This window comes from Lingula anatina, chromosome 6 (genome assembly GCF_051362555.1).
Source record: "Lingula anatina isolate TDL-2025a chromosome 6, LinAna3.0, whole genome shotgun sequence".
NCBI classification, from domain to species: Eukaryota; Metazoa; Brachiopoda; class Lingulata; order Lingulida; family Lingulidae; genus Lingula; species Lingula anatina.
Window position 1 is genome coordinate 6,793,302 of NC_141772.1, and position 15,755 is coordinate 6,809,056.

Genomic DNA, 15,755 nt, shown 5'->3' on the forward strand with positions numbered 1-15,755 from the left:
CCTATACATTATCCAGCATACATGTATTGTATTTTAATTCTGTAGTGACTAAAAACAAGAAAAAAAACATAGAAAAAGTAAGTCGTTCCAAGTGCAAGAAAACTGATAATGAACTTATATTGCCACATAAACATGTATTGCCATGCTCTTATTTGGCGGTGTTTTTTATACAAGCTATAAGTCCCATTATTCATGTACATTATACCGCATCAAAATACATTGTAATTGCAAACGTTCCCACTAGGGACCTACTTATCTACCTGGCAGTAAGCTGTTAAAGGGCAGCGTGTACTGTCCCAGAAAGTTGTCTTTGGATTTGGACTCATAGTCGTGTACGGCAAAGCGGACAAAAGCCAGTTCAGGAACCTTGACTTGGAAGGTGGCTTCCTCGTTCCAGTGAGGATTGAAGCCTATACAAAATAATGGCGATAATTATCATAACAGGAATTAACAACAACAACACAAATATATAAATTTATAATGAATAAATAAAGCAAGAAAAAAAAAAAAAAAAAAAAAAAAACAAGAAAAACGCGCAGATTTTTATGCCTCTTGCAAATTTAGGCCTAAGTTTCGTTCAGACCAAAAATCGGACTCACTCATGTATCAACAATAGACCCAATAGACCATTCTCTGAAAAATATATATATATTGGTAACCAATCTTGTCGTTTGGTGAGGTGAGTTTATCCAATTTCTGGTCTTGAATACTCTCAGTCTGAGCAGACGTTTAGAGTCTGCATAATTGAATTATATATTATACTGTATATAATTATTATTATATATTGAGTATTGAAGTAGTAGGTAATCTTTCTGCCTGCATTGCACGCTATAATTTGATTGTTTACGAGGAGTCACTTTGGACACTATTTAACTGGACATTGTAAACCCCTATAAATAGACCTGTACTAAATCGCATTAGTTTTTACAAACTAAAAAAATGGAATAGAATAAATAAATAGACGAAAAACAATAAGAATGAAATTAACACAGTTGAGCTGGCCAGGACGTGCCAAAACGCTCATGAAAAAAGAAAAAAAAAACCGTACCATCGTCTTTGATTGTCTTGGTCTTGTATTTCTGGTGGTCGCTGTCCACGCCATCTATAATAACTTTGATGTAAGGGTTCTGCGTTTTGGTGACAGGAAGTTGGCTGCAGCTGATTATCTAAAGTAAAGAGTATGTCATCGCAAATAGAAATTAAAATTTGTGGTATATCAACTATAATCTTCATGACAATTAGAGTTGAAGAAGCTAATTAGTCCTACATCATGTAACAAAAAGTGACGCTCTGCTCCTTAAAATTTGTCAAACTTAATCACAAATATTAATCTGCATGGGAACAATGTTTCATCTAAAAAAAATTAACCCCCATCGAATAAAGTGTGATACAAAACCTATATGAAGGGATCATATAGATCTATGGAAATAAAAATCTTGCAATAACACACTTAAAATAAACTTCACGTGATTTACATAATTCCATAATTGCAACTTACCTTAATTTTGAGCGATTTTTGCCACGCATTGCTGAAAGGACCAAAGCAACTGAACGTGCTTTCAGCTAGAAAGGAATAAAGGATACGAAATTAACTTAATGCGTTTTCCTTTTTTTAAAAATATTTTGTTCGTACATGTTCATGGTGCATTTTCAATAAAATGTATTGAGCAAAACTGGCATTGCAATATACACATGCAGATTTTCCAATATGGCTGTGGCTCAAATTGTGTACGTATTAACAGTATGATTACAAATGAGTTCTGTCCTAGGAAATACGTAGAATACACGTTGATTGATAGATTTGGCGCCTCTGGATATATATCAAACTGGCGTCTTAAACTCACGTTTTCGAAGAAAATCGGGTTTCAGCACATATCCACACTTTCCATTGTCCGTGAACATGGCCTCATTCAGGTCCATAGGTTTGCTACCTGTCTGATAGTTGAGTGCCACTAAAGAAGTTAAGAAAAAGTCTTGTGAACAATACATATTGAAGATTGCTTGATAGAAAATTTAAGACGGCGAACTTTTAAAAAAGTCAAAACTTGAGATAAAAGCAAGAAAAGAAAAAAAAAAAAACAAACAAATTTTCCAACAATTGTTATCTATCACAGTATTAGCAAACACATGGCGAAGAATGTGTTGGTTGAGATCAATTGTGTCTTACTCTAATCACCTCTAGCACAATTGACTTATTCGATGACCGAAGATGCTGCCTACAGGTCTGCCCAGGCATACGTACATACACAAGATGGGGGTCTTTTTTTTTTTTTGGATAAAGTTGTTGTACTGATTTTGGGGAGGCATATGGGCCACTGTGCATCCCGTGGTAGGCCTACTATATACTTGCAAATTAAGTACATACCAAGCTGGCATCCCACATTCCACATAGGAAGAGGACAGTAATTACTGGAGTCCACTCGGCGTCCGTTGGGGTATGTACGAATAAGCTGTCGCTTCGTGTGGTCCACAAAATCTATAGGTTCGTCACGGATCAGAGCCAGCGTCTTGTTTTCGACGAATGAGGACATTTCGAAACATTTTTCTGAAAGAAGTAGATAACTTGAAATTTCAAACGGGAATTCCTTTTTCAAACATAAAACATATAACGATATGCCTTCTGATTTGCATATATGAAAGCAGCTATGGCTATATGCTAAGATATATTTTTGAAAAGGTGATTGAATATGACTTTGCCTTGGATATATGTTTAAGATATGTTTTCACAGTCACACTCAACCCATGAATCCAAGCTTTTATCATTAGGACAATGGTGTAACCATAAAAAAGTGCAGTAACTGCGTGTAATTTGAAATGTGGATTTAGATTCTTCAATTTCACCATTATAGTTATTAATAAGAACAATGTTGCTATCATCATCATAATTGCTGTAGTGTTACTGTCATTTTTATTGTTGTTATAATTGCTACCATTATATGACCATTGTGTACTCACGATGCATCATGGAATGTTGAAAGCTCCGGAACCCACCAGCCTGGCAGTAAGACACGAGGTCCGACAGTTCCTTGGCCAGTTTTATCTTGACCTTCTGTCTTTTAGAACTGGAATCTTTGGAGCCCTTGGTCCCGCTCGTCCCCGTTCTTCTCAGCAGCGTGTTCCTCAGGGACGACACCTTTCCGCTACTCTCTTTTCTCTTCTGGCTCGTGGCCTCCTGCTGCTGAATGTACTCGATGCTTTTTGTGCTTCCGGTTGTGTTTAAATTAATACTGTCCATTGCCTCCAAGCGCTCAATACTGCTGTCGAGGGAGAGATCGCGGGTGAGATGAGGAGGGGTCGTGGGCGTTGGGGACGGGGGTGGTGCGTCCGAGTCTCCGTTCTCTAGAGTCTTGGAGTTGCCGTTCTCCAAGTCTTCGACGCTGAGGTCCTCGTCCAGTTCCTCTTCGTCCACTACGACGTCAGCGTCACCCTCCACGTCATTGGGAAGTTTCTTGTTCTGACAATAAATAAATAAATGAATTAAATAATAATTATTTAAATAAATACTTGACCCAAATCCTTTCTTCGTTTTCAATGATTGCAACATTTTGATCTTCAAAACAGCCAAACTTACTTTGCAGGCAACCGATCCCCCTTTCTTAAAAAATAAAGATCGACTGAAAATATTTCACACATTGAACTGATAATAAAAATGAACGAGGGGTCGAAGATGATTATGACGATCCCACGCCTTACCTTGATTAGTATTTTTCCTTTCAGACTCTCGGGTGACGGAAGCTTCTCCAGTGCCAGAGAGACGGCGTCGGTGCATATTTTGGCACCAAATATGTCTTTGAAGTATTTAGCCATGATCTTCTGTTGAACCAGAGAACAATGGTTCTCGATAGACAGAATCACAGGGTAACTGCAAAAAATAAATAAATAAATATATATATATATATATATATATATATATATATATATATATATATATATATATATATATATATTTATAATGAAATTAAATAAATAAATTAAAGTTGTGGCGAACGTACATCTACTTTTATTTATTAATTTCACGATGATCAACATGCGCCACAAAAGTGTAGGCAGTCAGAAAAAAAACATTTATGCAAAATTTCACCTTACTTTAATTCAACGCCTACTGTGTTTTCAGCAACAGAGCACTTATCACTTTTCATAAAGGAATGTAAGTAATAAAATCAATCCGTTGATAGTACTAAACTTACCTTGATTTTTGGAATGCATTATCATTGATTGTTTTCACGACATCTCTGAATAAGATTTTCGATGTCAACGTGCGTCCATGGTAAATGATGGGTTCGTTATTTGGACCGTCCCAGCAGTCCACTAAAACGAAGAAAAATAAAAATATAATCAAATAAAACAAAAATTAAAGAAATAAAAAGGGAGTTGAACTCAAAAGACAGGGGGAGTTCCACCTCCTTGCGAATCGTGCCCGCAATTCATTGAAAGGTTCATAATTTTATTATCTATTTACATCGAATGCACAATAGATGGACGTTGCATGGAATCAAGATGAACTCTACTGTGACTTGTAGGTTGACGAAAGGTTCAAGTTGTGACATCATAAGTGACATCTTAAGCAGAATACAGAAAGCTAATGACGTGCTTATACGTGTGCGTTAGAAACAAGAAGAGGCGTGTAAATCTGTTAATCCGGTTGCACTCAGCGAGAGTACCCACGGAGCTGGATCGATCTACGTAGAACGATAGTTTCATTGGGAATGAGCCCTTATATGAAACCACCGTTGGATTACATCTATAGATCTACGCCATACTTACACTCTACACATCGACATCCTTTAAGTAGCACCCTGGCGTAAGCGTCCACACTACTGGGACCGCGAATCTGGTCCTCTGTCAGGTAACTAGAGAGAAAACAATTATACCTTTCGCATTAATAGAACATAAGGGGTATCTGTTAATCTGTAGGACCGAAATACCTTATGGCAACGCATTTTCATCTTGTTCACCATATTTTTCTTTTGTGCATTATTGGTATTTTTACTCAGGTGTTATATTACGTGGCAAAATAATATTGGTCCTTTTACTCACGTGTTGTGTGACGTAGCAATGTAGTAATGTGCGAGGGGCTGTTCCATGTCTTGGTATACACGCCTGTGATCAGGGTTAAATATGTGTTGATCCAGGAGGAGAGATAAAAATCCTGCCACGGAAATCACACAAAAAGATAAAACTTTTAAGTAAAAACATTCTTTCCAACACAACACAATATTGGAACTTTAATGTTTAAGAGGGGTTACTGGCGAACGTAACATGTTACAGGCGATACTATTTTTTACTAAAAATCAAGAAAATTGTGGCCTTTACATGGAAACGGTAAAATTGCCTATGACACATATTATACACACTTTCTAAACCAAGGGAATGCTTTGAAGTTAATAAACATTTAAAGTACCCTCCTGAATATAAGATCTAATAAGCAATTGAAGGCCTACCTTGTTTCGTCATAAGACCAAGCTGAAAGGCAGATTTAATTGGTTCGTGGGCTTGAAGAAGTCGTTGAATATCTTCACGAGTAGCGTCTGCGTTCTAGGTGAAAAAAAATACGCATTTATTAACTATCATGTTGTTACAAGAATACTTCTCGTGCCACTAGACGAAAAAGCAGGCACTTAGTGTAACACAATCACAGACCAAGCTTACTTAATTATAAGTTCGCGTGCTGATATTTGTCTTCTAAGGACTAATTAATGAATTCTCACTTAAATTCTATTAAATCTACCCTGTTGAGACTAAGATTTACGAGCCGTCAGAATACACCAAGCCCGGGGTTTTAAAACTGGGCGAGGTTAAATCTAGAATACTCACAAGCCATTATATTTAACACATGCCTAACGGACCAGCAAAACAAGGGGAAAGCGGAAAGCGATTTGACTGAGATAAAGATTTGATTGCTTCCAGGCGACTTAATTCACATTATCACATAAAAGCAATACCATTGCCTGCGGGTTTAAACGTTGGCTGTCTATTTCTAACGCAAGTATTGTGAGAAAATTAATAATGTTATCAATGAATTTGGCGTCGCGTAAAATGTCTCAGTTTTTTGTAACTCTATCCACGGAAATGAAACGGAAATTGATTCAGTGAGATTAATTTTATCAACAAAACACGACAAGTACTTATATAGACAGACACAAATTCAATTGCCCGAGTTTGATATCGGTCATTCCACAGCATTTGAGTCACGCTATAGTGACTCACTTTTTGGGTACTTTTTTACATGTTAGCTTTATGTAATAATAATAATAATAATAATAATAATAATAATAATAATAATAATATGACATTTGATTGGTTAAAAACCCAAGTGCAAAATAGGTTTTACAAACTCTAAGCCCCTGTTTTTAGAGACTTCTTTGTTTCTTAATTGCCACTTTATTAGAATGCGCCTACTTGATATTAGTGTTCTGTTCAAATTAGCTAGTTCTATCAGGTTGTTTGGATTGTATGGAAAGGATATTTAAAGGCCATGTGTAACATTAATAGACTCTGAGATCCTTTGAGATACTGGTTTCAAATGATGGTCACGCAGCACTGTTGTCATTTTATCCGACATATGAATTCTACGCAGGAGTCGCGCAGCTGCGAATTTTGAATAGACTGAAGTTTTTCCCCCTTTTGATAGTTGGATATTCCAAACAAGAGTTTATTACAGTAATCGAAACTAGAAGTTTCAAACGCATAAGAGAGTTGCTCTACTTGGCAACTTTCAAATTAATGAAGGGATTTAAATATGTCTGAGTATGCTGATTTGCACACTTTAGTTTATGTTTGATGTCATCTCACTTCTTTTCTTCAAATTACCGGTACGCCCAAAATGTAAGCCTGTAATATAAATTCCGTGCTTAGTTTGATAACAGAATCTCCAATATGATACTGTCCATTGTGCTACCGTCTTTGAAAAAACCTAGAGGGGAAATGGACCTATTTAGTTTTATCATCATAAGTCTAGCCTAATTAGAGTTGAGGCAGGAACGGTGTTAATGCACACGAGGCTTTTTCAACATACGGTAAATTTCTTACAAAGCAGATTTCTGAGAATCATCTGCATATAACATTAAATTGGAACAAAACAGAGCGCTTTTATCCTCTGTGGATATGAATAGCGTATAATGCAATGAACACATGGTCAATCACGGAGCCTTTCAATTTTAAATTTCTGTTGATTTATTTGACTTTACCTTGGTTTAGATTTTCATTCCTCAGTGTTTGTAGGCCTATAAGTGTCGTAACGCTGTTTTTTCCTTTTTTTTTAATATGCTTCTGCTCGAACTGCTTAGGTAGACCTACGTCAACATTATCTAGACAACTCCTGTCTAACTTGGGGCAAACTGGGTCTTCAATGGAAATTTTGATGAATAATACAAATGGCACTCCAAAACATAACCACTGGCCACGTGCTACATATAAATTTATGAAATTTCTTAGAAATTGCTATAGGCTTACATGTTGTTGTCTGCGCCAGAAATCGGCGAGGTCGTAAAGGTCCATGACGTCTGTGCCTTCTGCGTACCTGGAACAACAATAAGACTGACGTCATACACGTGTAATGCATACGTCACATGAAAGTAATCTTAGACGTCACAACACCACAACTGACGTAAAACAAATTCATACAAATGTGGAACACGTGTGAAAACCAAATAAAGACTATATTGGCAGTTTACTGTTATAGTTTTACTTAATGTTCAGCCTGAAAATGACCTTGCCTTATCTAGAGACGGCTCTGTATAATCTTGTGAACGAAGTTAGCCTATTTTAACCATGAAATGCATTTTTAAGGAAAAGGTCTGGCTATTACAGTTTTGTTTTCAAGGAAACACTCGAGCCAAAGTCTAAATAGAGAACATGTTTTCCTTATATACAACTTCATTATTTAAAAACAAAATAATTTTAAACAATTCAGAACAAATCAATATCAGTAATGTCTTTTTGAAACAATAGATGCTTGCAAATTGGCTGCTTACTTCTCAAATATGCAGTCCAGATCGACCCTTTTTATGGCCAAGAAGTACAATGGGATAAAGTGTGTAATACTGATTGCCTCAGGGTCTTTGGACGTTTTGCTGTCTTTTTCACTTTTATTATCCTTGTCTCCTCGAATGCGCTGAAAGAGAGTGATAAAAAGTGGTACATGTTACAAATGGTCATAATATTAACCATGGGGATCACGTTGAATAAAAACAAAAAATAAATAAATAAATAAAATAAAATAAAATAAAAGCTCTGAGTGAATATAGATTTTTAAATTAAAATTGTAGGCGAAATCATTTCCGTGTACGAAATCAAGTTTATCCTCATGGGCTACACAATGAAAAACGTAACCCATTGACATACATTGTATTCAGAAAACAATAAACGTGTTTTTTGCATGTGCCTTTTTACCAGTCATATCATGGGTGTGACATGTCCAGGAAGAAAATTGCTGATTAAGCTTCGTCATGATTCATTTGTTCGCTGTTGTTGTTAATGCAATGGGCCAGTTTTATTTTTACACACATACATAGACAGCTGTCGTAAAAACTTTCCTTTGAACTTTCAACATAACCCAGGTGCTCTGAGTTCAAACGAATGGCTGATACGTAATTATATTCATGCTGATGTAACTAAGAGATCACACCTGCTTCCTATTGTCTGTTTACTCTATCTGAAAAAACGTAGAGCAGGGTCACGTAGAGATAAATCGCTCTACATTCGTTTTATTCGCCCAAGTGAGATCTTAGACGAACTAAACGATTCATTTTAATTGTGTCCAAAATCTACTTGTATCTACATTGTGAACACGACTTCAGTGCCCATGCCTTTCAACCAGCAACACTTAAAGACATGGCTAATATTCATCATTTGAACATTCTTTCTTTTAACAACAGGCTGCTTATCTTAGCTTTTTTGCTAGTGTCGATAATTACTTTTTTATCTCATAAAATGAAAAGAAAATTGTTATATTGGTCTTGCCGTCGGCCATTTAAACGTAAAGTACGCATTTTTTACTTAACGATGCCAGTTTCCACAGCCAATTTTGTTAAAAGCATGGGACGTGAGCTCTGAACATTTTGACCGAACCCAAAATATATACATTTACAGTGTTTCTGTGTTATAAAAGGCTCCATTAGTTTAAATCACAAAGGCACGTGCGGCAATATTTTAGCCGCTGTGCTACTAGTGTATACTTTCTAGAGCAATTAAAAATAATATATATAACTTAAATTTAGTAATCCAACACCTAAATGTCGTCATGAGTAAGCAATCTGTTCAAAATTACAAGCCGTTTCCACAAATCTTTCGCCGTAGTTTACGTTGCTCTTGACGTAAACTGAGGCTTTTCTTGCATTTACAGCATTTAACTAAATTTGTCCTATAGTCCATTTAAAATATGTGTGTATACATGTATATTTGTTTATGTATGACCTGACCCATGACTCAGATATACACAATGCTTTTAAGAACAATACATAATTACCAACGGGGCTCAATTCTAAATCGGCGTGAGGCCGCATAATAGGTTAGTCGATAGACATGGTTGTAGAAGTCTTTTCAGATATGGCAATTACGACTTTTCTTCTGTTCGAATTTAGTATCAGCAAACACAAACTGAGGGTCAACTGGTCCGTTCCAGCAAACGTCATACGCCGTTAGCAGTAACTGAATAATGCGCATGCATTTAAACGTCTATGTATGTGTGCACGAGCACGTGCGCGTGTGCAATTGCGTGTGTGTGTGCACGTGCGTATGCTTGTGCTCTTTACCTTAATGAACTTCTTAGCACGTTCTCGGTCAATTGGAATGTGCATACGTGCCAGTTTATCCAAGACTTCGTCAAAGGTCAGGTATCCCTTGTTGTCCGTGTCCGCAGAGCGAAATTTACATTCTATCCAACTGGGAGTTTGTCAAGGGGACAAACAGTGTGATCAAATGACATCAAACAGAGTGCAAATAACGTTACTAGGACAACAGAGTGTGAGAAACGTTCCCACCGCAACTATGTGTAAATAATATTCGCATCACAATAGACGTTAATATGACAATGGATTGTAAATAGCTAAAGCAATACCTCTACAAGAGTAGAATTCACGATACTATCGCGATAGTTTTTATAACAGCACCATCACAACAAATTAAAAATGATTTGAATCACAACAGAGATTAAACAAAGTTTTCAGCACAAGTCAGTGTATATAACGTTACCATCACAACAAGTGTAAAAAACATATAACCGTCACAACAAAGTCTAAATAACGTTACATTCACGCCTATTTTCGGTTGAGATATATCTAGACTGGAATTCACTGAAATTTCACGTTAATCCTCACCTCTTGAAAATCAGGAGCACTGCAATAAAAAGGGTTGTATTTCAATGCATTGTGTCTACATTATCGTTGACATAATCCACTGCATGAGCTGCAGAAATTAAGTTGAAACTTATAGAAAAGAAAAAAAGTTTTCCCTCGCGAGGAGCGGATTCGTTTCGTGAAAAGTCAGGTGAAAACAGACACTGAAAGTGTAACCATATAGTTTACTAAGATAGGGTCCTTTCTGACGTATACGATGTTGAACATCGTGTGTGTGTGTGTGCGTGCGTGTGTGTGTGTGTGTGCGCGCGTGTGCTTGGATGCCTCTCTCTCTCTTCTGTGTGTGTGTGTGTGTGTGTGCGTGGGTGCGTGTGTGTGTGTGTGTGTGCGTGTGTGTGTGCGACGGTGGAGAGAGATGGGCTGTAATATTGATGGCCCGGCATACTGAACCTTTAACTACTTGTAAAAAACCACGAGCTGCTGAAGCCAGCAATGGTGTATGCAGACATCAAGTGCGCAACATCAAAATAACTGTGGTATGTTAATTCTTAGTTTTTTTCTCTTGCGTTTTCCTTCCGTTACGGATATGCTTTTAAGTTTCAAAGTATTGAGATCAATCTGAATTAACAATGTGCTAGATTTAAGTGACCCTTTTACTATCCTAAAGTAACTTGAACAACGGAACGTGTTAATGGGTCAGCGTTGAAGTCTTCCTACCTGTACTTCTTCATAATACATGCATGTACAATCTGTTACCAGTATAAGCTATAGGGCCTACCGTTCAGTTCTTTCGAATGCTAAAAGACTCTAAAATTGCATCAAGACAGTTTTATTGGAATCAAGAATATGAAAAAGCCAATAGAGGAAGGTGCTTTTTTTTGTGTGTGTGTGTCTGTGTTTGTTTGTGTGTGTGTATTTTTGATTACAGGTAAAAGGATACTCTTCAAAGTGACTAGTAATTTCACCTCCTTTCTTTTTCTTGCGCATGAATCGCAGCCCCTTCACCCACTTGTCTCTTAGTTCTTCCGTGTCAGCAACAAGGTCTAACGTTTTGTCTTTTGGCCCAAAGACCAGAGAAAAGCAGCAGGTTTGCTTAAAGGAAAAGGATATTTTACTACATATTCAATTTAACTCATCAGGCACACAGTTTCCCTTTTGCCTGAACACCTAGTTACGATACTAAGAACAAAATACTTTTCCGGTGTTCAATAAGCCGCACAGCACATTGAGAGATTAAAAAACGCCACATGGCACATACATGTACATCCCAGTATATACCGATAAGAAACATGGAAACATGCCGATGTTCCAATTACTTTTTAAAACACTGCAAAGATGAAGAAATAAAATGGGCTATTTACCTGCACATTCTTTTTCTTCTTTTGCTTGAAGGTTTCTGTCTCCCACCCTTCCCTTATATCTGTTATGTCAGATATATCAACTAAAAATAGATGTAGATACATACATGGGCACACAGAATAATGCATATTTTGCAAGAGATATTTTACATATCTACGTCACTCAAACGCACACGCTGAGGCCGTATTGTAAATCAACACACACACACACACTCACGCACACACATAAACACACAAACATAAACATATGCACTCACAAATACTCTCGTGGTGTTAGTGGCGTGTAGAAGAAATACGAGACTGTACACGTAGGTGATTTAAGATATTTCGTGGTATGTATTACATATGTATACCTAAATTGTATCAAAGGAATACGTTCGCCGCTTATTTTTAACTGCATAACTTCACATGCAGTAAGACATCAGAGAAGAGATTGAATATGTAAATACTTAAGAAATACTAAGAGAGAGAGAGAGAGAGAGAGAGAGAGAGAGAGGGGTACCGGGTATATATACTGTAGTTAGACACCGATAAATAAAATGATGGACTTTACTAACGGTCAACAAACCTGATGCTCGTTTTCAAATTTAACCAATTAAACAATACCACGATGTTACATGTATATTATAAATAACAAACACCACTAAATATCTAATTCACACTGACAAAAAAAAATTAAACAAACATACCGACGATTTCCTCGTTCTTTTTCCTTCCTGGCTTCTTCGAGCCATCGTACACAAGTCTGTTTTGTTCGTCCACGACGTAGAATCTTTTGTACGTGCGTCCACGAGAGCGCATCTTTAGAAAATGACATCCTTTATGTAGAAGGGTCTGTAATTCTTCTCCTGAAACAATAATAAAAAAAGTTACACGAAATGTCAACGATCACCACGGATAACAGATCAATTTCAATTTGAATAGGTTATGACACACTCGGGATGATGATTCACGTGTAAAACAAACCAAAACAAAACGTGTCCTATTGACATTATTGCACAGTAACTTAATTAAGGAAAAATCGTTTGTGAAAAAATAAAGAATGCAATTTGCCACTTTCATCAGTTTGAGTAAAAAAATGAGCAAACTATTACCTTGCTTAGATTTTTTTCAGATGCCAGTGGGCGGGATGGGGGGGGGGGACAAAATCGTTTTTGGTTCTTTGTATAAAAACCCGTACTGGCATTTGAAAAAAAAAAAACATTTAAGGCACTTGATTGCATATTGAAACAAAAATGCGAAAAGTAAACAAGATGCAATACTGTCAAACCCTACATGTGGATTATTCTAAAAGAATTTAGACCCAGTACGGGCTTTTATACGAAGAAAGATCCCAGCTTCTCTCCCATTGTTGAAAAATTAAATAAAAGTTTTGAGTTAAATTTAAGAACATGCTTCAACATGTTTCAGTATGCAATCAAGTGCCTTTAGTTATCACCCTTGCTTTGTTTCGGGAACAGAGTACAATGGTGATGATGGGCCACATGACAACATAAAACATTGTATTATAGTTCAGAAAAATATTGTCCGCTGTTTTTTACATTGACAATGTCATTGCGGTTAAAATATTCGTTTGTCATTATTCTGATAAACCGCAAGCTTCCGCGACGCTGGAAATTGTATCTATCGTTATACCCCATAGATAAGCACGTTATTAGATCTCTTTCTCTCTCTTTTGTGTTGTGTGTGTATCCGAGTGTGTGTGTGTGTGTGTGTGTGTGTGTGTGTGTGTGTGTGTTCACGCGCGTGCCCCTGAGCACGTAATAGTGTGAGCACAAGTCCGCGCACGAATCTTAATATTAATTCCCAGTCCAACGCGAAACTGAACAAACTTGGTAGACTAAGGAATAACACAGCTTTAACTCACGTTCATTTGAAAATCACAATTAATGTATCTAAACTATAGAGAGCGTCTCGTGGTCACATTCCTGCCAGTGTCTTTCGTTTAAGGTCAAGAACGCATAGCTTCGATACATTCTCAGGATTTCCCGCGGAAAGACAGCTCGCAGTGAAAAACAATTAAAGCACACTTAGCCACCAATGTAGCAGGGTTACTGCCAGCACACGTGAGATCAATCCGGACACAGCGGGGACGAATAAACAATGGGCAAAAGTCCTTGTGCCATACTCTTACCTATGTCCAAAAGCGCTTGCTAACTAAGAAGTTAAAGCACGGTGAAGAGGTTTTCTAACCTCGAACACGCTGAACCCACTTGACAACTGTCGTGTTACAGGACCACCGTCAATACACGCCTAGGACAGGAACGTAAACGTGAACGCTTTACACTCAATGACCGTCTCTCACCTACCGTGCATTTCTTGGCGTCGAGCGCTCAAAAGTAGACTTAATTAATCCTACAACACGGGGACATTATTTCGGGCAAGGTGGTCCGTTTAGCTACGACCCCGCACTTCTAAAAATGGCCTGATATTAAAAAAAAAAAAGCAAGCCATGCCAGCCACCACAGCGACCGTGTTAAAAACGACGCGTTCTTTCACACACAATGTCTCGAAATGTCACACACACGCACGGGGGTCTCGTGTCACCAGTTCAGTCCCATCGTAATCAGGCATGACGAAGAGCAATGTATAAAGTGTCTGCAAGCTAGAGATATGTTAAAACTGTGAGTCATTAGCAAAATGGGGACAGATGAGGAGCCTGAGGGCGCTAAGTTGTGCTCACATTATGACACCAATACGACCCGTCCTATATATACATTTTAAAATTCGGTATAAGAACAAGATTGTCTAAGAGAATCTTAAGCTCAATGTACATGTGGATCAATAACCTATAGTTTTACGATCAAGCTGCTTATTTAACACAGTTAGAAGATTAAGTCGACTAATCGTGTGATGACGCAAGTTAGACCGGTTCGGTGTTTAAATAAAGACAGCGAATGAACGCTGATTGTGCACGCACTTTCAGTTTAACGACTGTGTGTACTGAGTCAGTGAGATAAAAAAACATATAGCCTCAGGTAGAATGCAACAAAAGACAAATTACTCGCAAGTGACACTGAATATAATCTTTTGGACTTTTTTAACGGAATTGCTCTAAATTTTATTTTGAAAATGGCTAGGTTTATTAGGACCAAGCGGGATATGAATATCTAAACCCAAGACGACATTCGGTGGCGATCAACTTCACCGTTTTTTTCGTGTCCGAGGTGTGTATACCATGACCATACCGTCAGTGCCTATATATTTCAAAACAACCACCGGTCATTGTGTAAACATTGCCCACACGCTCCCGCCTATTCTTATTGTAACTGAGTCCTACACGGCCAACGCATACTGCACTTTAAGGATTGGTACGATAAAAGTATTCTTTAAACATGACCAGGTTGTGGAACAAATTTCTGTGTGCCCAACCTCAATCGTGTCTAATTATTGTATTAATACACTTTGCTTTCAGAAATAATCGATCTCGTAATTTGGATGGCAGAAGTAAAAGCAGTCCCGCTAACAACTCATCGAATTACAATATAAGCCATTAATTGTATTTCAGATAATATCTCTGTGTTATTAAAAACGAATGTGTTTTCCAACTAAAAGGTCACAACGTTTCGAATTTTTGTCATAGGTTTTGATTACATCACTGACTCGTCGATGCAAGCTCTTTAAAAACGATTTACTTTTTCTATCATTATTGCACAAGAGGCAATGAAAAACAAATTTCTCCGAACTTCGTGTTCCCGGATGCAAAAAATAAATATACGATACAGTCGACATAAGGCTTTAGATAAGAAACCAAACATACTTAAATGTGCATTTAGCGTGAATCAAACTATAAGAATATTCAAAAACCTGACTTACTACTGTAATAGGACTACCCGTCTGTGCGTAAACGGTACTAACCGAAATGAGAATATCTCTTAGGTTTCGTTCGGTTTCTTGTCACTAAAGAGAAATGGCTATTTTAAAGGCTTAAGGGCACACCCTCTTAGGCAACTTCTAAAAGATAATAATCCATTTGTGTATTTTTAATTCGAATTATTCAATCACTGTGTTTTATATATTTGCATGGAAAGCACGTAATTTCTATCACAAGGCAGTAAAAAGTTAAAAAAAAAACCCCGTAGTCCCGGAAGCATCTGGAGTA

General features: G+C 37.3%; 1 protein-coding gene across 7 annotated transcripts in view; it reads right to left on the reverse strand.

Moving 5' to 3' along the window:
• LOC106171836 (1-phosphatidylinositol 4,5-bisphosphate phosphodiesterase delta-1) overlaps nucleotides 1-15,755 on the reverse strand; it is a 34,664-nt gene that overhangs the window by 881 nt on the left and 18,028 nt on the right. For 4 of the 7 annotated variants that reach the window (XM_013552315.2, XM_013552317.2, XM_013552318.2 and 1 more), the window contains 17 exons: nucleotides 12,343-12,501; nucleotides 11,657-11,736; nucleotides 11,236-11,387; nucleotides 9,753-9,882; nucleotides 7,974-8,113; nucleotides 7,453-7,519; nucleotides 5,442-5,535; nucleotides 5,038-5,149; nucleotides 4,765-4,850; nucleotides 4,188-4,308; nucleotides 3,694-3,862; nucleotides 2,956-3,454; nucleotides 2,366-2,545; nucleotides 1,845-1,952; nucleotides 1,499-1,563; nucleotides 1,049-1,166; nucleotides 261-410 (listed from right to left, as the gene is read on the reverse strand). In XM_013552315.2, the coding sequence (XP_013407769.1) occupies nucleotides 261-410; nucleotides 1,049-1,166; nucleotides 1,499-1,563; nucleotides 1,845-1,952; nucleotides 2,366-2,545; nucleotides 2,956-3,454; nucleotides 3,694-3,862; nucleotides 4,188-4,308; nucleotides 4,765-4,850; nucleotides 5,038-5,149; nucleotides 5,442-5,535; nucleotides 7,453-7,519; nucleotides 7,974-8,113; nucleotides 9,753-9,882; nucleotides 11,236-11,387; nucleotides 11,657-11,736; nucleotides 12,343-12,501 (2,430 nt within the window). Of the gene's footprint in view, nucleotides 1-260; nucleotides 411-1,048; nucleotides 1,167-1,498; nucleotides 1,564-1,844; nucleotides 1,953-2,365; nucleotides 2,546-2,955; nucleotides 3,455-3,693; nucleotides 3,863-4,187; nucleotides 4,309-4,764; nucleotides 4,851-5,037; nucleotides 5,150-5,441; nucleotides 5,536-7,452; nucleotides 7,520-7,973; nucleotides 8,114-9,752; nucleotides 9,883-11,235; nucleotides 11,388-11,656; nucleotides 11,737-12,342; nucleotides 12,502-13,962; nucleotides 13,985-15,755 lie in introns of those variants that run through there. The other 3 variants (XM_087014866.1, XM_087014867.1, XM_013552320.3) reach the window with 2 other exon arrangements.